Source organism: Dasypus novemcinctus, chromosome 24, assembly GCF_030445035.2.
Source record: "Dasypus novemcinctus isolate mDasNov1 chromosome 24, mDasNov1.1.hap2, whole genome shotgun sequence".
In the NCBI taxonomy this organism is placed as follows: Eukaryota; Metazoa; Chordata; class Mammalia; order Cingulata; family Dasypodidae; genus Dasypus; species Dasypus novemcinctus.
The window spans coordinates 54,510,298-54,531,237 of NC_080696.1; the positions used below are offsets into that span (position 1 = coordinate 54,510,298).

Consider the following 20,940-nt stretch of genomic DNA (forward strand, 5'->3'; position numbering starts at 1 on the left):
GGCCGGCTGGGGGTCCCTCCTGACTGCGTGTCTCCCACACTGCCTGAGTCTGGGGAGCCTCTCCAGACCGGGGGGCTTCAGACTGCGCTTCTCAGATGGCCCCAGGGAGCCAGGCACACCTTCTGCGAGCATCAGCCACACTCTGGGTTTAGAATCAGATTCAAGTAAATCATTTAGAACATTAAAAAAAATGTGAAATAACCCCGGAGTAGAATGAAAAATCCACACTGTTTTTTAAACGTAAAATGAAGCCATTTCATCTTTGTAGCCAAGAATGCTTGCTGTGTTTCTTGGCCTCTCTCTCTCGGCAGGAGGGACTGCCTTAGGGGAGAAGTTTGAGGAAAACAGCTTAAGGTGGAGAAGAGGAAGGCAGAGGGTGGGAGAGAAGAAAAAGGAACGAGAGGGAAAAGGGAGCAAAGAGGCCTGGTGGGAAGGGGGTCAAAGAGGAAGGAGAGAGGCGTGTGGACTGGCCAGCAGTCTGTCCCCCCCTTTCCTCCAGCCCCGCCAGGCCCCCCGCAGGCCGGTGAGACCCAGAGGAGCAGGCCTGTTCCTTCCAGGGCCCGCCCGCTGGCTCTCTGCTGGGAAACATGGTTCCCTCTTCCCGGAGAGCCCCGGGCAGGGCTTTTCTCTCCTTCGCATTGGTTTCCTTTACTTGGATACGAGCCACCCTCGAGACAGGCCTGTGGCTGTTTGTCCTTCTTCTCCACGCAGACCCCTAAAGCGAGTTTTTGCCGGGCATGTTATTTACATGGTGAAAAGAACGCGCAGTCTCCTTACTGAAGGGGTGCCACCCGCGGGGCTGGGGCGGCGGGGCCTCACGGCGGTGCTGGGGCGCGGCCCAGCTTCCGGCCCCTCTCTGGCCACCGAGGGGCAGGTGCGCCTCTCCGGATGTCGCCGGGGTGCCCGCGGGGGCGTGGTTCGTTGGTGCCGCAGCGGCAGCTGCACGCCCCCGGGGGGCTTCTGTGGTGGATGGCGAGAGCTTCAAGCCGCAGCGGGCAGGTGGGGCCGGGGGAGGTGGGGGGGACCTGGCAGCTGGGGTGGGGGCGACCTCCGGGCTCAGTTGTTGTCTCTGGTGTCCGAGGAGGCGCTCCCAAACAGGATGTCACTGTCCTGGGACATGCTCAGCTGCGACTTGGTCTTGATCAGGAACTGGGCCCGGCGGAACAGCACCCTCTCCTGCTCCTGCTTGAGCTCCAGGTAGGAGCGGGAGAAGGTGTGGAAGATGGAGGTGACCGGAAAGGCCATGAGGAGGATGCCGCTGAGAATGCTGCTCAGGGCCACCACCTGGCCGGGCGTGCTCCTGGGGACCATGTCGCCGTAGCCCACTGTGGTCATGGTGATGACGGCCCACCAGTAGCAGGCGGGGATGCTGGTGAACTCGGGGCTGTCGGCCATCTCGTTCTCGATGACGTAGAGCAGGGGGGCGAAGAGGGCGATGGCCACGCACAGGAAGAGCAGCAGGAGCCCAAACTCGCGCGTGCAGCGGCGGGCGGTGAGCCCCAGCGTCTGCAGCCCCAGCGAGTGGCGCGCCAGGCGCATCACGTACAGGATGCGCAGCGCCCGCAGCACGCGCAGCACCAGCCCCACCTTGTCCAGGTAGCTGCCGCCCGCGCCCGGCTTGCGGCGGCCCGCGGCCGCGCCGTCCAGCAGCAGCGTGGTGTAGTAGGGCAGGATGGCCACCATGTCGATGAGCGTCAGCGGGCTGCGCAGGAAGGCGAACTTGCTGGGCGCCTGCACCAGCCGCAGCAGGAACTCCAGGGAGAACCAGCCCACGCACACCGACTCCACCACGAACACGCTGCGGCACATCTGGGAGCACTGGCCCTGGGAGAGAGGGGTCAGGGCGCGGGCGGGGCTTGGTCAGGGCTCCCTCCGGCCAACTCTGCCTGGGGTAGGGGGTGGGGAGAGCAGGTGCAGGGCCCGCGGCGGAGGTGCCTGGCCAGGCCTGGGCGCCCCTGCCCACTCCCAGCTCCCTCTCCTGCCCAGAACTCACCCTGAACTCCCGAGCCCAGACTCTAGCCGTCGCCCTGACACGGACATCTCATGTGGGGGTCTGATGGGCACCCCAGATTCGGGTCTCCTGCAACCTGCTGCAGGGCCCCCCTGGTACCTCACCTACAATCCTCAGGAAATCCCACCAGCTCTGCCTTCCAAACAGGCCCAGGAGGGAACCACCCACACCCTGACCGCTGCCCCCACGCTGGCCCCCTCCACTGCCCTCACCCCTGGACAGGGGCCGTCACCTCTGCCTGGGCTCCTGCTCCCACCTGCTTCCTGCCAGACCATCCTCCACCTGCAGCCAGAGGTCCTGGGGGAGCCCACGTCAGCCCCATCTCTCCTCTGCTCAGCACCCTCCAGTGCTCCCAGCTCACATCCTCTGCGGGGTCCCCTTGGCCGTCTCTTTCCTCTCCGGCTTCCTCTTCCCCCCTGCCCCCCACCTGCTGCAGCCTCACGGGCCGCCTCGATGTTCCTCTAACACCCCAGGTCCACCCCCACCTGGATTCCTCTTTTCTCAAACACTCGCCTCACTCCAGCCCTCCCTCCAGGTCCTTGCTTCAAATGTGACCTTCTTGGAGAGGCCTTTTTTTTTAAATTGTCTTTTTTTAAAAAAAGAGAAATAGATTGCATAAAACGTTGCATTAAAAAACATAAGAGGGAAGTGGATTTGGCTCAACGGTTAGAGCGTCCGCCTACCACATGGGAGGTCCAGGGTTCAATCCCCAGGGCCTCCTGACCTGTGTGGTGAACTGGCCCACATGCAGTGCTGATGCACGCAAGGTGTGCCGTGCCATGCAGGGGTGTCCCCCGCATAGGGGGACCCCGCGTGCAAGGAGTGCGCCCCTCAAGGAGAGCCACCCTGTGCGAAAAAAGCACAGCCTGCCCAAGAATGGTGCTGCACACATGGAGAGCTGACGCAGCAAGATATGCAACAAAAGAGACACAGGTTCCCTGTGCCACTGACAAGAATGCAAATGGACACAGAAGAACACACAGCGAGTGGACACAAAAGAGCAGACAATGGGGGGGGGGAGGGGGGAGAAGAGGAGAGAAATAAATAAAATAAACCTTAAAAAAAAAAATAAGAGGATCCCCCCCTGCCCACATCAACATTCCCTTTCACCAGTGAGGCACATTCATTGCATTTGGTGAATGCACCCTGGAGCGCTGCTGCACTGCATGGACCATAGTTTACACCGCAGTTCACACTTGCAGAAGCCTTTGTAATTCCCTATAGGGCCCCTCTTCCTTTTTCCTGCACCCCAACTCCCCTTCCTGCTTTATTTTGTTCATAACACGCATCATCTTTTGATATGCTTCATATTTGCATATTGATCATTTATTATGGTCTGCCTCCACTCCCCCCCTCCCCCACCCACCCACCCCCACAGGCTGGGGTGCTTTGTGGGTGACGTCCATGCTGAGGACCCCGGTGTCCAGAACAGGTCCTGCACACAGTAGGTGCTCAATATATATTTGTTAATGGAATGAATGGGAAAGAAGTGGACTAGAGTTAGCCAGGGCTGGTGGACTCAAAGGCCTCTGGGCCAGGCAGGCAAAGGAAAGGGGGAAAGGGGTGGGGGCTGGAGTCTCCGGGGAGCATGCCCCTGTGCCCGCTCAGCACCCCCAGGGCTGCCCCAGGCGAATCCTGCTGAAGGCTGCCTCTGAGTTTTTCTAGAGAAGCTGGGAAGCTGGATTTTCACATGAACTCTCCTGGTTTTTAAACGTGGTGACTAATTCAATACAAAGGAAACGCTCCACGGGCCGCTCAAACCACAGCCGTGCGCTGCACTGGCACGTGGCACGTGCACTGTTTCTCTGGTCTGGAGCTTAACGGATGGCTGGGTGGCGTGCGGTGGCCTTGGACCTCATTGCCAAAGGGGTCTCAGGGAGCGAGGGCAGGGGTGAACGGCCTCAGCCTGGGAGCAGCTGGCGGGGTCCTGGGCTCAGCTGGGTCCTAGGAGTCCTGCTCTAAGAGGTCTCTCCCCTGAAAAGGTTAGAAGCTGGAGCTAATCCTCAGTGGGGCTCTAAGGTCACAGACCTCTGGGGCGGGAAGCCACCTCTTCTGGGAAGCCTTCCTGGAGTGCACCCCCAGGTATCCCAGCACTGTTGGTGGACCTCCTACACAGAGTCTTCGTGCCTGGACTTACGTGCCTGGACTTACGGTCCCTGGGTGTGTGTTACTACCGCCACCCCGTGCTGCCTCTGCACTGGAAGTGCCGTGTGGTTTGGAAGACGTGTCCTGGCCACTTCTCCCCCTGTGGAGCCTGCATACAGCAGGCACGCCAAGGTGGGCAGAAGGGGCAAATGAAACCAGGAAACCACTGGCCACCAAAATGCAGTTTAAGAAGAGCATTTTCAATGAGTCATGAAGAAAGGCCAGGCATTACTAAAAAATGAAAAGCAAGTGTCAGATGTTGAATAAAGCGGGGCTTTATTAGTATTTTCCTGATAAAACCAGGATTATAGACGTCAGAGCGAGGAAGAAATCTATACTAAGTACAGGTTCTTCCTGTTAGGTCTCAAATAGCGAGTACTTCCTTTCTTTCTTTTGGGGGGACTGACAATTCTGACCAACACCCCCCTCACGCTCGTTTTGCACCAGGTGCAGTTCCACTCACTTTCCCTGGATGCCCTCCTAGAATCCTCACAGCACTGTGAGGTCAGCCTGTTCAGAGCCCTTTGGACAGGGGAGGAAATTGAAGCGCAGAGAGGTTAAGTAACTTGCCCAGCATCACAGAGCCAGAGTGGGCAAAATGGGATTCGAATCAGGCAGGCTGGTCCCAGCCCTGCCCTCTTCCTTACTGAGTCTGATGCTCAGTGGAAGTTAAGTTGACTGGCTAAGTGCCGTTAATATTATTTTTTAAACCTCTCTGGGTTATAAATACGGTAGCTATTGCTACTTCCTCTGTAATACATACATGTGGAAATACCCTGCCGTGGTATTTCTGGTGTTAAATCAGAGAGTGCATGTAAAGCGTCAGGGCACCGGCCCTGGTGGGCGCTCAGTCAGTGCTGGCTGGCATGGAGTTTATGCTCAGTTCACATTGCCAGGCCTGCCAGGCCTGTCTCCAGCACTTGTGCATTTGCCTGAGGCCTTTCCGTCTCTCTTGAGACTTGCTTTAAAATCTAAAACTTGCTTTAAAATCTCTGTGTGTAAGGAAAGGGCCACAGGGTCCCCAGGCCCCATAAATAAGGATGCTGGCCTGGGAGGTCAGGCTCACAAACAGCCCCCAAGAGCAGCCAGCCGGCTGGAGGGCCGGACCTTATCTTCTTTCAAAGAGAAGCTGGGAGTTTGCAGGTTTTATCTGAAAAACACCTCCATTTTAAATGCTGGCACCGGCAGTAAACAAATTTAGGGAACAATGTGTGAGTCAGTCACCTCCGTCCCTGCGGCTACAGTAGGATGCCTGTGTAGAATTCATACTTACACATCTAAGTATGTCTAAGAAGACAGAATTTGGGCTCAGACCTGAGTTAAGAGCCTCGGTGTCCTCATTTGTCAGGTGGGTGTGAGAGCACGGAGGTCCCAGGATGGCTGAAGGGCTCACAGAGAAGCTGCAGGGAGCATGTGCCACCCAGTCCCGGCTCCCGTGAGCTGCCACGTGGCCCTTAGAACGGAGCAGACCCTGGACCAAGCCCCGGATTACATATTTTCCATGCATTCTCTTATTTAGCACACAGAAACGGTCACCATTTGAGGACACACACACAAATAAAAGTTATATTCAGGACCCAGACTATCATGCTGGGATAATTTTTATAAAAAACAATTAGGAAGGCTGAGAAAGGACCCAAGCAGGTGAAATAAACCTCTGATGATACATGCAACATACTTAGCACTGGGTCCTTCCATTTATTCACTTGTTCATTCTTTGGACAAATAGTGGCTGAGTGCCCTGTCTGTGGTGGACACTGTTCTAGGCACTGGGGACAGAGTGGACCACGGCAGGCCTGGCCTTTGTCCTCCTGGAGTTCACACTTTAATGGGAAGGCAGGCACATGTGTAAAGGGTCTGCCATGCAGCACGATGTCAGGAGTGCCGGGGGATGCTACAGGGCCAGTGCAGTCAGGGAGGGCTTCTGGGAGGAGGTGATAATGGGTGTGCATGGAAGAGCGGACTCCCAGGAGAAGAGGGGTCCCAGCTGACCGCTTGGACTCCCGTCCTCCCCAACCGTGGCCGTGGGTTCTTACCTGCTCCTCCTCCTCCCTCAGGCTGGGCAAGGTGCTGACGGAGAGGTTGACTGCGGTGACGGTGACAAAGAGCACCGAGAGGCAGGCGAACACCTTGCCGGGCAGCCCCGAGTGCGGCTTCTCCACCATGTCGCGCAGCCACCGCATGCAGCGGCCCAGGCGGCCCGCGCCCTCGGCCGGGCCCTGGCTGTCGCCGGCCTCGCTGTCGAGCGGGTCGTCCTCGGCGTCCCGCTCCACCATCTCGGCGAACTCCTCGACCTTCTGCAGGTAGCGGCGCTTGCAGCAGCCGTCCAGGTGGTCCTCGGCGATGCCCCAGTAGAGCAGCTCCTCCTGGAAGGACAGGGCGCACATCTCCCGCAGCAGCCGCAGCTTGCCGGCCCGCAGGAAGGTCAGGATGGTGCCGAAGGCGCCCGGGTGGCGGTCGAAGAAGAACTCGTTGCAGGTGACGTCGTAGTCGTCGCACACGTTGAGGATGTCGTCAAAGTTGGTGCAGGCCTTGAGCTGGCCCAGCCGCGTCAGCGGGAACTCGTCCAGCGTGGTCCAGGGCAGCGAGTACTTGATGCCCCCCACGTTGATGATGATCTGGCGCCGGCGGTCCTCGGGCGGGCCGCCCTGCCGGGGGCTGTCCTGCGGCCGCAGCCGCTGGGCCCGGCCGTAGAACACGCCCTTGAGCGCCCGGCTCTGCGGGAAGAAGGCCGGGTTGAAGGAGGAGTTGGAGGCGCAGCTCAGGGCGCTGTAGTCGAAGTCCGAGTTGTCTCCGGGTAGGAGGGTCATCTTGGGCCTTCACATCCCTCTCGGGCCTGGGGGGAAGAGGAGGAGGACAGGCCCTCAGTGATCCCCGTAAGCGGCATCTCACCCGGAGCACCGGTTCCCCCGACAGTCACTTAAGGGGGACTCGCGATGGCCCAGCATCTCCTAAGCCACCCTCGCCGTTTCTCCACGGCCACCTCATATATGCCTCACAGATTCTCTGCGCCCTCCCTTGTGCCGGGCCTTGCCACCGGCGCCGGGGTCCCGACCCAGGCCTGAGAACCCCGGGCACTGTCCGGGGGGCACCTGTGAGGTTGTCAGACTCAGATCCGTTTTAAATCAACCCAACGCTTTTTTTGCATTTATTTTACGGGGACAGGCGGGCAGTGGTCCCTAGCCCGGGGCGCTTTTGCCTCCAGTGGCCACCTGGCCATGTCTGGAGGCATCTTGGGTTGCCACAACGTTGGGGTTGCTACTGGCACCTAGTGGAGAGAGGGCAGGGACACTGCTAAAATCCTCCAATGCCCAGACAGCTCCCGCGACAGAGACTTATCCGGCCCCAAATGGCAACTGCGACGCGGCGGCGAAGGCCCGGTGTCAGGATTACCAGCACACAGCCCGGGCAAGTGGCTGGACCTTGATGTGCTTCAGTTTCCTCATCTGTAAAATGGGGATAAACACATGATCTAAGCCGTAGGATTTCTGAGAGGATTAAACGAACGATGCGCACAAAAGCACTTCTACAAAGACTGGCGCGCAGGAAGTCCTTCACGGTTCTTGTTCATTATCACCACTCACCGTAAAGGGACACCTTGTATTGCTGCCATAAAGAAAAGGCAGGGTACAAAGAAAACACATTTTTCAAAATAGTGCGCTGACTGCTCATGGGTCAGCAACACCAGCTCGAGGAGACAGGGGTGGGCCAGGCAGGCAGACCTGCTCCTCTCAGGGGCATGCTCACTCCTCCGGGAAGCCCTCCTGGCTCCTACAGCTAACCTGAGCACCCCTTCCCTTAGCACGGGGTGCATGTGCCTCCACTGAGCTGACCTCCCTGTTTTAGAACGGTCTGGGTGCCAGCGTGGCTCCTTCTGCTTGCTCCCTGCAGGGAAAGAGCTGTGCTTTACTCATCTCTGCGTCCCTGGGGCTCACAGAACCCTCGCAAAAGTGCTCATTGAGTGAGTAAAAGTGCTATTGATGAGACCAATGCGGTCAGGGCACTCCTGAGAAACTGGGGACGAATATCAGCTGGTGTAGACTCCGTCCTTCTGGACCTTCAAAGCTCACGGTATGTGCTACTGAATTTGGTTCACAAATATTTTGCTTGGCATGAAGAACATTTTGAAAATTGAGAAGTTTCATCTACATTCATATTCTTGGCTTCTCTTGAAAAATAAGAATATCTAGCAACACTGAGCCCAAATTCCAGCTGAGAAATGGCTGCCCCCTTTAGGTGGGGCATGCATATTTCCATCTGCCACAGTTCCCACCACTCCCTATTGTCTCCCTAACACCCTCCCAACTTCACTCATGTATGTTTCCTTTTTGGTCCCTGTAGGCACTCAAGATTTAGACCCCTGGCTAACAGGAACAGAAGCTCTTCAGAGTTAAGTTGATGGTAGAAAAGCAGCAATAGTCTAATACTTTGCTTTTTTTTAGATTTATTTATACCCCCCCTGCCCCCCGTTGTTTGTGCTCACTGTCTGCTCTCTGTGTCTGCTCACCTTCTCATTTTATTTTTGGAGGCACCAGGAATCAAACCCAGGACCTCCCATGTGGTAGGCAGGTGCCCAATGGATTGAGCCACATCCAATGCTTTGCTTTTAAATCACTACCCCTCCCCTTGCCCAATCCCCGATGGAAGCAAGTGCTACTGGCAAAATTTATCAGGATTCCAAATACAAACCGACTTCCAAACCTGGATGCCAATCAGTGCTGCGGATATGTTCAGGGAAACCGCACACAGTGCAGGGATGAGAAACATGGTTTAAAAGAACCCAGGCAGTATTCAGGTTTGAAAGGTGTTCCCAGCACAAACGCTTAAAAAAACAACAATCCTCACTCCACTCATTTATCTTTGGGGAAAGCTACAGTTTCACAGATTGGGTTTTGGAAAACTAGGGTACACCTGTGTTTGAAATAAAAATGATTTGATTTCAGAGTGTTTTTAACTTCCCTTAAAATTGGAACCCATCTCTTCAGGCAATGCCTGCCAGGATCCCTTGGAGGTGTGAGAATAATCCTTTTTAAGAGCTTCACATTAGCAAGACTGCTTTTCAGCTCTGATGCTTTATCTTTGCCACCAAAGACAAGAGTAAAAATGACATTCTGCCTGGCAAGCAGGGTGACGGAGGCAGAGGAGCGCTCCTCTCCTCCCCAAAGCCCCGAAGGGCCCTTGTGAAATCCCCACGGTGTAATCACCTCTTCTCTTCCAGAATGTCTCGTTTCAACCCTGCCCGCGTTCCCTCAAGCAGAAAGCTTTCCCAATCAGCGGGTCCTCATTTCTTTCCAGCACGCCATGTCTCAGTGGTGAGTGAGTTGTCTTATCTCAGCAGAATGCTCCACGTGAAGGGGGAGGACGTTACCGTCGGCACCCCCCCTTTCAAAGCCGGAGCACCCTGGCCAGGCTGGGTGCTGGAACTTGCTAACCGAGGGCTCATTAGTCCGCCAAAGGGGTGTGGATGCAAAGGACCAGAAAGCTGCTGGCTTCTATAAGGGGTTTTATTTGGGGTAAAATCTTACAGTGTCAAGGCCCTAAAGAGTCCAGCTCAAGGCTGCTTTCTCACCAAAGTTGAAGCAAGATGGCAGGCGGTCCCCGCCTGGGCTCTCAGGCCTTACTCCTCTAAGGCTCCACCGGCCCAGCTTCCCCCCATCTCAGCTGTAGGCTGGCGTAGGGCTCATCTCTCAGGGCTTCCTCTCTCCGTCTGGCTCAGGCTCGTCTCTTTCCAGGCCTTATCAGCTGCTCAGCTGCAAACTATCAGGCGAATGGCTCAGCTCTCTCCGGAGCCCCAGGACCAAGCCTGACAACGCTCTCGTCTTCCATGTGTCTTCTTGAGTGAGTGCCCTGTTCATATCAGCCCACCAAGGGGGCGGGGACACAACCCTGGGTCATGCCCTGCTGACATGGTTGAATCAAAGCCCTAATCTTAACAGGTAATTTCATCAAGACGTGTCGGCTGAATCTAATGCCATCAAAGGGTATCACACCCAGCGGAACAGATTAGTTTACAAACATAATCTCTCTTTTGGGGATTCAAGAGTAATCTTAAACTGCCACAGAGGGGCGGGTGCATCTCTCTGCAGCCTTGGCCTTGCTGACGCCCAGTCTGTTCGTGGGTGGGGAGGAAGGCTCCAAGTGCTCCAGAAGCTAGAGTAACATGCGTAAGTCAAACAGGCCCTGACATCTGTCTTCTGGAAAATGATCCTACTGTTCACCCAGCTTGCTACCCTCACAGTGCTAGCTCTCAGTTCTGGAGCATAATGGAATTTTTTTATTAGAGAAGCGGTGGGTTAACAGAACAACCATGCATAAGATACAGGAGTCCTATATACCACCCTATAACTAACACCTTGCATTGGTATGGGACATTTGTTGCAACTGACAAAAGTGCATTTTCATAATTGTACTATTAACTATAGTTCATGGTTTAACTTAGGGCTCACTGTGAAGTACAGTTCCATGGATTTTAAAAAAAATTTTTATTCTGGGAAGCAGATGTGGCTCAACTGATAGAGTGTCTGCCTACCATATGGAGGGTCCAGGGTTTGACCCCCAGGGCCTCCTGACCCGCGTGGTGAGCTGGCCCACGCGCAGAGCTGCTGCACACAAGGAGTGCCGTGCCACACAGGGGCGCCCCACACGCAAGGTGTGTGACTGGCAAGGAGAGCCGCCCCATGTGAGAAAGGCACAGCCCACCCAGGGGTGGTGCCCCACACATGGAGAGCTGACACAGCAAGATGACACAACAACAACAAAAAAGAGACGCACTTTCCCAGTGCTGCCGGATAATGCAAGTGGTTGCAGAAAAACATACAGCAAATAGACACAGAGAACAGACAGTGGGGGAAAAGGGAGAGAAATAAATAAATCTTAAAAAAATTTTATTCTATTACCATATATACAACCTAACATTTCCCCCTTGAACCACATTCAGCTATAGATTTCAGTACTGTTAATTGGGTGCTACCATCACCACCACCCACTACCAAAACATTTCCATCATTCCACAGAGGGACCCTGTACATCTTAAGCCTTAACGTCCCGTTCCCTATCCCCACCCCATCCCCTGGTAACCTCTATTCTAGATTCTGAGTCATGAGTTTGCTTATTTTAATTACTTCATATCAGCCTAATGGATTTTAATGATTTTGCCAGTGAGAGTCTATGGACACTTGGGAAGAGGAAGCCGTTTGAGAAAGGGGCTGAGATGGTGGGGTGAGTCCTGAGGAAGCCGTCATTCATTCATTCATTCATTCACTCAATAAACAGCTGCTGAACACTGACCAGGTATCAGACTTTGTGCCAGGTTTGCAGATGTAGCAGAAAACAAGACATACCCAGCCCCCATCCTCAGAAGCTGGCATTCTAGTGGGGGAGACAGTCACCAAGTGAGTACAAATAACCTCCGGTTGTAGTGAGAGCTGAGTAGGGGCGAGAGCAGGTGACGGATGGAGAATGACTAGGGTGGGGTGGGGGCACCACTGGCTGCAGTGATCAGGGAGGACCTCTCGGAGGAGGTGGCATTGGGTTGAGTGTCACGGAGATGACGTTCTTGGGTAGAGGAACAGCAAGAGGATGCTCCCTGATGCTGGATGGGCCTGGCTGGTCAAAGATGGAAGAGAAGAACAGGCCAGTGTGGCTGGGCAAGTGAGGGGGGGGCGGCAGGCACCAGACAGAAAGGGCCTCGTGGGCCCCGATGCAGAGCTGGGATTTCGCCCTACGTGGACAGGTAGTCCATGGCAGCAGCGGGTTGAGAGAGGCCGCGCGGCGTGGTGGGAAACGAGGCTGAAAGCTACTCCAGTCGTTCTGGAAAGGGCTAAGAGAGGCTGAACCAGGCTGGCAGCGGAGGAGACGCGGGGAGCCGAGAGGATGTGGGAAGAACCGTGGGGGCCACGCCGACGGGCCTGGCCCCGGGTGGTGTTAGAAGGAGACCCGAGGGGGAGGAGGCATTTCCTGGCTCTGGGGAGCTGAAGGGCGAGAGAGACTGTGGGGCAAAACCGAGGAGAGAGACGGGGGCACCTGACGACCGGGCGCAAGGCGGGGTGGACGCCTCGCAGCTCTGTCACGGCAGTGCTTGGTCTAGAAACGTGGCAGGGATTTACGGGTACCTTTAGATCATCTGAGAAAGCCTCTGCCTGGTTTTCAGATTGTTGCTTTTCATTTTAGGAAAGACCTAGCTGGGCCAGGAAGGGGCAGGAGAGGCCAAGCAGAGACTCGGGAGGCTGCAGAAAGATGGCGAAGCCCAGAGGCAGAGGTGTTAGCTGTGCCCAGCAGTGGCACCTGCCTCCTCGGGGTAGCTGCGCTCCAGATCAGGCCTGACTGGTTAGTGCTGGTGAACATCACTGGGGGTCCCCAAAGACGTCCACACCTTCGTCCCCAGGACCTGTGGATATGAGTAGGTTACATGGCAAGAGGAATCAGGGCTGCTGATCAGCTGAACTTGTGATGGGAGATTGTCCTGGCTTGTCCAGGTGGGCCCAAGGTCACCTCCAGGGTCCTCAGAAGTGAGAGAGGGAAGCAGGAGACTGAGTGTCAGAGAGATGCGATGCGAGAAAGACATAACCCACCACGGCTGGCTTTGAAGGGGGGGGGAAAGGGCCATGGGCCATGGAATGTGGGAGCATCTAGAAAAAGCTGGAAAAGGCAAGGAAACGGATTCTCTCCTAGAGCCCCAGAAGGCATGCAGCCCTGCCGACACCTTAGTTTTGGCCCAGAAAGACCCATTTCTGGTTTCTGATCTCCAGAACGCTAAGATAGCTTTAAAAAAAAACATTTTTAGGAGGTACCAGAGATTGAACCCAGGACCTCATATGTGGGAAGCAGGCACTCAACCACTTGAGCTACATCTGCTCCCCGAAGAGTTAAACTTTTGAGTTCTTTTAAGCCACTTTGTAGTAATTTTTTTCAGTAGCAACAGGAAATGAACTCAAGGGGTGTTGAGAAAAAGCTGCTGTGGCAGTTTGAGGCTTTTATGGACCTCAGAAATATCATGTCCTTAGAGCTCACCCATTCCCGTGGGTGTGAACCTTTTCTAGGTGGGACCTTTAGATTAGGTCGCTTCAGTTGGGGCATGACCCAGGGTGGGTCTTACTCCTCTTACTGGAGTCCTTCATAAATGGGATGAATACAGAGAGAAACCCACAGAAGCAGAGAAAGCGGGGTGCGAGAAGCTGGAGCCACAAAACCCGGAGCGAAGGGAGAGCCTGGCAGATACTACCATGCACCTTGCCATGTCAAGAGGAGTCCAGGACGGCTGGGAGTTGGGCTTTGGGGAGAAAGCATCACCTGGATGCCTTGATTTGGACATTTTCACAGCCTCAAAACTGTGAGCTCCAAAGTGAATAAATCCCCATTGTGAAAGCCAGCCCATTTCTGGTATATTACAATTCGGCAGCCTAGCAAACGAAAACACTGGTCCTGCTCCAGCAACTTGCTGACTTCCCCAAGCCGGGGCTGAAGGGGAGCCCCTGGGCTTCTGAAATTGGGAGACCTGGGATCAAGGCCAGTAGCTGTGATTTTGGGCAAGTCATTCCCTACCTCTGAGACTCAGTTTCCTCATGTGTTAAACGGAGATCTGAACGGCTCCTGCCTCCCTGAGTTGTGAAGACTGGAGCAGACAAGGCCCGTGAGGCACTCCAGCCAGTGCCTGGCATGCAGAGGTCCTCAACAGACGCCGGCTGTGTAATTATCAGCTGCGGGGGGCCGGTGACTCCCCCCAGAGTGACTCCTTTCTTGAACTGATCCGCCAGGATTTGGACCAGGATTGTCTGACCCCCAGGTCCCATTGCTGGAAGGAGCATGTCCTGGTATGGCCTTCAGGGAAAGCCATTGGGTGGTACTGAGTGACATGAAGGATGATTTGCCTGTGGCCACAGCGGTGGTGGCAAGCACTGTTGATAAGAAATTACTTGCGCTCCAGTCCTTGACACAGAGGCTGCTTTTAGGGAATCAGACCGAAGAGAGCATCAATGGGCAAGAACGTATGTCCGGCACTGCTAGAGAGACTGGGGCGCTGGGGGCCCCCACTGCCCAGCCCCTGGAAGGCAAATTGTGGTGGATGCAGATTATGGAATCTTGCACGAGAATTAGAAGCAATGAAGCAGATGTACATTTAGCAACACATTTGGATCTTAAAAACATGGTGCTGAGTGAAAAAAGAAATAGAAGTTTATAGCACTATGCTATTTATGTAAATTAACACACACACTCACACCGTTACAGATCTTACAAGCACCTAAGCATATTTAAGAACCCATATCAACCACATGGGGTTTCTTGAAGGGACAGGGGACCAAGCACCAGGATTGGAATGAAGCTAAAAAATGAATAAAATAAGAGAGTAAAATAACAGGCCAATGAAGAAGAGTGCAAAGAAATAAGAGCGTGATGACTAGGGCTCTGGGTTTCAACTCAGGTTATAAAAGGAAATGAGGGAAGTGGTTGTGGCTCAGCTGATAGAGCGATAGATCCCCAGGGCCTCCTGACCTGTGTGGAGCTGGCCCAAGCGCAGTGCTGCTGCATGCAAGGAGTGCCATGCCACACAGGGGTGTCCCCTGCGTAGGGGTCCCCTGTGTAGGGGAGCCCCACGCACAAGAAGTGCACCCCGCAAGAAAAAAAGCATAGCCCGCCCAGGAATGGTGCTGCACACACGGAGAGCTGATGCAGCAAGATGATGCAACAAAAAAAGCGGCAGAGTTTCCCGGTGCCGCTGACAAGAATGCAAGTGGACACAGAAGAACACACAGCGAATGGACACAGAGAGCAGACAACAGGGGAGGGGGATGGAAGAGGAGAGAAATAAATTAAGGAAAAAAAAAAAGAAAATGAAGGGTGCAAAAACGCCCAAACCACCTGCTGGAGAAGCACCCCAGGTGCTCGGTGGAGCCAGTAACTCCTGGGCTCCACCCAGACCTCCTCCATTAGAGACCTCGGCTGCCTCCCTGGCCAGAGAATCGGCATCTTGTGCAGGTCCCTGGGACAGGGGATTTTTCTGTATAATAAAGTTTGAGAGCGAGAGAAAGGGAGAGTCCCACGAATGCCTGGAGGGGGGGTTGGAGACAAGATGCGCCACTCTGGGCTTTGGCAGGGAGGCCCCCTGCCTTCTGAACCTCCTGCCCAACTTCTCAACCTCCTTCTAGAAGGCACCATGGAACCCTTGTGGGGACTTCATTGGAGAAGTCAAAATCCTTCTGGTTCAAGAGAAAAACCTTCTGTTTTGGGCCACCTTGGTTAAATTTCCTTTTATGAGCCCAAGGGTCTGCCGATGACCCCTTCCCAAGTTACCCCCCAGGGTTGCGCAGCCACGTTTCCAAAGGTCAGTGATCACTTAAACCATGAGGAGTTCTGAGGGCAGCCCCAGCACGAGGCTGCTCGGGGGTCAGTGCACGATTGGGGGTGGGTGCGGGGCCTCGGGAAGCAGGGCTGGGAGCTGGAGCGGGTGGCACCCAGGTCCTCTGGCCATCACTGCTGCTCCTGCTGGCAACCCCAGGGGGCCTGGGCCCGAGGCCTGGGCCAGCCGCCTGCACGTGGTTTCCAGCTCCATGTGCCCACTGAGTCCCTGGCCCTCTCTGAGCCCGTTTCCTACCCCGTGAGGAGAGCAGCACCTGCAGGGTGAGTGGAGGCTACAGCAACGTCCTCTGATCTCCCACGCCAGGGCCACGGTCCACCAAGGACACGAAAGGGCTCCATCAGTCCCCGGGCACTGATGGGCTCTCTCCAGGATTGTGACAAACACTGGCCCCTCCTGGACGCTGCTCTCTCCCCATCCTTCTGCCCATCTCTGGTGGCTGAGTGGGAGGTGGGGGGGTAAGAGGAGAGAGCGCCAAACACACAGAGCTACAGAGCAGAGGGAACGGCCTCCCTCGGGGGCAGCCCCCCAAGGGCCAGGCGCTGTGCTGGGAGCTTTAATCCCATGAGCCCGCGTCCTTCTCTAGGAGGCAGAAATCGCCATGAACACCCCCATTTGACAGAGGGGGAAAGTGACTCTGGGAAGTGAACATTCCAGACTGGTGGTAAGTGACGCGAGACCGAAGCCAGGTCTGTGGGCCTCCGACCTTGACCTCGCATTTTGCTTCCTCTGGGGATCCCCCGTCCCTGGTGGGCAGGCTCTGGTGCCCCCACGGAGCCAGGGGCTGGGACTCTAGTCTCCCTTTCCTGCAGACGAGCCTTTCGAGTCTTTGGGGCTGGGGGAAGCAGTCAATGGCCCGTTGCTGGGGAAACATTTCCATTCCTATTTTGTATATGCATAAACGCAGAGCAAGAAATCAACAAGACCCATAGTTTTGTCGAACTCCGTGTTGCCATTTTGGCCACTGGACAGAAGAGCCATTCAGTGGTAGAGTCGGGCACCAGCTATGGCGACGGGTGTGGGCTCTGGAACCACCAATTACCAGCTGTGCCCCCTCCTGCCACCAGTTCAAGTTGCCATGCCTGTGTGTCCTCTGCTGTCAGCTGGGTATTTGTCCACTGCCTCTGAAGGCTGCTGATGGACACAGAGCGCTTGGAGCTGTGCCCAGCACATCGTAAGGGCTGGCTAAGCATTGATTAGGGTGGCTTTTGTGTGGTGAGCTTGCCAGCTCCCCTCCCTCAGAGGGAGAATGTGAGACAGAAAACACCTTCTGGAAGGCTGCACCTCAGTCCTGGCACGACCGCTCACCTGGCATCGAGGTCAAGTCAATCACTTTGATCGACAGAATAATACCCCGCAAAGAGGTCCACACTGTAATCGCTGGAACCTGGGAATACATTTCTAGACATGGCAAAAGGTATTTAGCAGATGGGATTGAGTTAAGGCTCTTGAGATGAGGAGATTATTTTGGATTGCCAGGTGGGCCCAATGTCTTTGCGACTGTCCTTTTAAGAGGGAGGTGGGAGAGCCAGGAAGCAATGGGAGAAGGAAAGAGGTTGAAATGATGTGGGGCCAGGAGCCAGGGAATGCCGGCAGCTTCTAGAAGGTGGAAAAGGTAAGGAAGAGGATTCTCCCCTACAGCCCCCAGAAAGGAATGCACGGCCTGCTGACACGGCGATTTTGTCCAGTGAGGCCCCCCAAAGGCAGGTTTCCAAGAGAAAAGCATTTCTTTTCCCAGCTCCTCAGGTTTCACTTTCTTTCCCTCAACACGGTCCTCACCTCCTCATTCCCTAAATCCTAGCAGGCCTGTCCATCTCTCCACCCTGCCCTTGGCTTGGCACGGTCGGTCAGGGTTAGGGCTCCAGATGCTGCATTAATCCCCAATTAAGTGCTAATCAAAAAGGATTCGGCCAGTAGCCCAGTCCAGGTCCTGGCACCTCGGGTCTCGGGGAGGTGCTGTCGGGCTGGGGAGTCTTCCTCAGTTGCTTGCTGTCAACACCACTGTCCAGCCACAAGGGACCTCAGCCCTGCTTCCTGCGAGCTGGAGCCCAAGTCCCTGGGGGGATTTCCACTGAGGGCTGGGCCCTTCTCTTCACCCCCCCCCACCCCAAATGAGAGAGAGTCCCAGAGTCTCACCACTTGAAAAAGAGGCTGCCGGTGGAGCTGCCACACTCTGCTGCTGGCAAAATAACACCCGGTGCACATTTGCCTTCTACCAGAAGCTTCTTTTCCTATCTACCTTCTTGCAGCCTAGATTTGGGGATAGAGGCTTCAATGGGGGAGGCAGGCTTGGGGGAGTGGTGGGACTTGGGGTATACACAGTTTTTCGGCCCTTCTCAGCTAGTAAGTGTGGAGGCTGCAGGAGGCTGAGGCAGGGAAGTGAGGAAGGAGGGAGGGAGAGCTGGGTTACACACGCCCGGGGAATAAAAGTCACCCTACAGCTGGGAAACAATTATTGGCACAATTCAGGTCCTATCTCTAGCAAATTCACTTTATGTTCTGATCTTGTTCATCAAGCACAGTCTGCTATATAATAAAAATGGCCAACAGTGGTTGAGTGCTTGCAGCTAGATGCTTGCCTCTACCTCTCTACTAATTGTACTTAAAGGGGTTTTCCAGCTGCCATTTCTCACCCAGGGGCTCTGGGAGAAAGGACAACCCACCCAAGACACTCTTCAGGGGCCTGATGGGTGTACTCCCCAGTCCAGTCGCAGCCTGAGTCTCTTAGCTCTGCACCGAGGACGCCTCTCCCTGCTCTTGTGTTCTCAGCACGTCTCCCTCACCTCTTGCCAGGGCCCAGCTGTGTAGCTGGTGCAGAGAATTCAAAGTTGCAGCCAGACTGGAGCTTGGCCCCCAGATCTGCCCCAAATCAGGCTCCAGGGTGTCCCCAGCCTCGGTTCCCCGGCCCGCAGAGAGGAAGCAAAGCTGTCTTGTTTCCAGCACACTCGCGGTTCCCTGCGGGTTTCAAGTGTGTCCCATGACAGATGTTTTTCCACTGGATGGGCTGGCTTAGAAGGGGTGGGGAGGGCTACCCCGGGGACCATCGCTCGTGTGTCTTACAAACACACCTTCCCTCCCTCGCCATTTGGCAGGTGCCTCTGCAGAGCTCCAAACGTCAAAGGACACTTGGGCCGAGCTCAGTCCGATGGAGCCTGAGAACCCACCCAGGAGGGATGGCCGCCCTGGCCACGTGCCTCAGCCCACGGCCCCGGGCATCGGGGCTCCAGGAGTGCTAAGCTTTCCTTGGAGACAGGCTGGCTGCCGGTGTGGCTCCCCACGGGGACTCTGACTGAAGTCCTGTGTGGGGTTATAAAATGCGCTCGAGTGAATAAATCTGTGCTGGATTCACAGAGGCAGGAAACCTGCCTCTCCCCCTCCCGCCATGAATCAGAGCGTTTCCTGCTTCCCCTGCTCACCCTGCCCTGCACTTATCTCAGGGTGCCAGAGAAGGGGGCTGACTCGCTCAACCCATCCACCTGGATAACCTTACCTCCTGGCACGACCTGGCACCGTTTAGGTGTAAGAGCTTCAGAAAACGCCTGCTGAATGGACAACTGAATAAAAGCCACTGGTGGAGGGGAGGCTGCATTAATCGGTAATGTCAGACCAGTGTTCACCTTTTCCTGCTCCTTATCACCTCCTCTACGGAGGCTTTTTGGACATTTTTTTTCGCCATCCAAGAACCAAATTCCCTCCCGTCCTCTTAAGAATCCCTGTATTAGCTGAACCAACGAATGCCCAGCCTGCAAACTGTCGAGTGACTTTTTGTCCACACATGCGCGGGTGGACAGCTGGCCACCACACCAAGCTGTGACCTCCTCAAGGGCCGGGCGACTTCTCTCTAAGCTGCGTGACAGCTGGCCCCACCCATCGTGTCCTCTGTTATCTCTCCAGCAGAGTGCCTCAATAAATGCTTGTTGAATGAATGCAGTAATGAATGCCAAGCCCTTGCGAGATGAGCTGCACATAGTAGGTGCTCAGTCAATCTTCATCCACTTTCCTTCCCCACTCAAAGACTCCCATTCATCCAGCTGAGCCCCTCCATCAGGCCGAGGGGGAAACCATCTGCTCTGCCAGAGGCAGGGGTCTCCAGAGAACGGAAATGTCTCTGCATGCCAGGAGTCTAGCATACAGTAGGTGCTCAACAAATGCCTGTTGTTGATGAACCACTCAATGAGCCCCATTGATGGAATGCTCCATTCAGTGGCCAAGGGAAGGATGAATGACCTCCCCCCACTCCCCAAAACTTCCTTCTTCCACCCACGCCCCGCATCCCCGGCAATCGGGCAAGAAACCTCCGTCCCCGCGGGTAGCCAGGATGCCACCTCCCCCCTAGCGTACCCCCGGCACCGCGACAGAGAACGTCCCGCACCCCGGGACGCAGCGCGGCGGCCGCGAGTGCTCTCCACGCCGCAGCCCGCGGCTGCTCCGGGCCGCTGCTGTCGCCCCTGCCTCCCTCCGCGGCAGGTTTCGAGTCCCTCGCAGGAGACCCCGGCGCCACCGCCACGTGCGGCTCCCGCAGCCCGAGTTGGCAGGCGCCCGCGCGGCCCGCGGCTCGGCGGCGCCCGGCGAGGCTGCGGCGCGCAAAGTTCCCACCTCAAGTTCCCGGCGCCGCGTCCCGCCTCGGAGTTGGCCCGGCCGCGGCTGGCGTCCCCTCGGCTGCCGGCGGGACGCGGGCGAGGACACGAGAGGGGCCTGGCAGCGCCCCCCGGGGCGCCCGCGCCGCCTGCCGGAGCCGCGGCCAAACTTCCGTCCCCGGGCTCGGCTCGGCTCCCGGCCCCCGGCCCCGGGCCGCCCCGCCTCTGCCTCCCGGTCCCCGCCGGGCTGCGAGTGCGCCGGGAGCGCGGCGCGGCGACCGCCGAGGGAGGGACCCGGGCAGGAGGCGGGACGGAGGGAGGGGACTGCGCGCGGGGCGGGGAGAGCGCGGCGCCCGGCCTCGCCTCGCTGCGGAATCCGTGGCAACGGCGACGCCGGGAGCAGGCCCCCGGGCGACCGGCTTTGGGGCCTCGGACCTCGGATCCTCGGGCCCCGCACGCCCGCGGAGGGCAGCGCACCGTGCGGCTGGCGCGCGGACACGGCGGCTCTCCAGCTCCGGCCCAGACCGCACGCATCCAAACCCTCTCCGCACCTTCCACGCTCCACTCCCCAGCCCCGGGGCCCTGCGTGCCGCGGACACCCTGAGCCCGCACGCGCCTCGCCCTGGAGGTGTCCGCGCCCCGCCCCGCCCCGCCCCGCCCGCGCCGTCCTCCCGGGCTAGCAAGCGCTGCGCCACATGAATTTTCCTGGACCGCTGTCTCTGGGTTCTTCGCACCACGACCCAGAGCTGCACGTGCCACGCCCTGAAAGTCCCCTGGGCGCCGCTGCCCGGGCACCGCAGGCGACACGCCTGCTCAGCATCCTGGGGGCCACTGGCGCCATATCACGTGCCTTTTCC

At 56.5% G+C, this 20,940-nt stretch overlaps 1 protein-coding gene across 3 annotated transcripts; it reads right to left on the reverse strand.

Annotated features, from left to right (window-relative positions):
* Positions 1-209: 209 nt before the first annotated feature.
* Positions 210-20,289, reverse strand: KCNG1 (potassium voltage-gated channel modifier subfamily G member 1). Of its 3 annotated transcripts, none has more exons than XM_023589879.3 (4): positions 20,103-20,289; positions 7,550-7,602; positions 6,193-6,992; positions 210-1,824 (listed from the first exon to the last, which is right to left on the reverse strand). In XM_023589879.3, the coding sequence occupies exons 3-4, from the start codon at positions 6,964-6,966 to the stop codon at positions 1,057-1,059; spliced, it is 1,542 nt and encodes a 513-aa protein (XP_023445647.1). In that variant the 5' UTR covers positions 6,967-6,992; positions 7,550-7,602; positions 20,103-20,289; the 3' UTR covers positions 210-1,056. The 3 variants fall into 3 exon arrangements, with proteins under 3 accessions (XP_023445647.1, XP_004462246.1, XP_004462247.1); XM_004462189.5 differs by having other exon boundaries at positions 7,425-7,602; XM_004462190.5 differs by lacking the exon at positions 7,550-7,602.
* Positions 20,290-20,940: the final 651 nt, after the last annotated feature.

What these genes read in the sequence shown, in the direction of transcription:
- KCNG1 (XM_004462190.5), bottom strand. Translation starts at nt 6,966, where the DNA reads ATGACCCTCCTACCCGGAGACAACTCGGACTTCGACTACAGCGCCCTG. An exon ending in TGAGGGAGGAGGAGGAGCAG is followed by an intron (nt 1,825 to 6,192) that starts GTAAGAACCCAC and finishes CCTCTCTCCCAG; the next exon opens with GGCCAGTGCTCCCAGATGTG.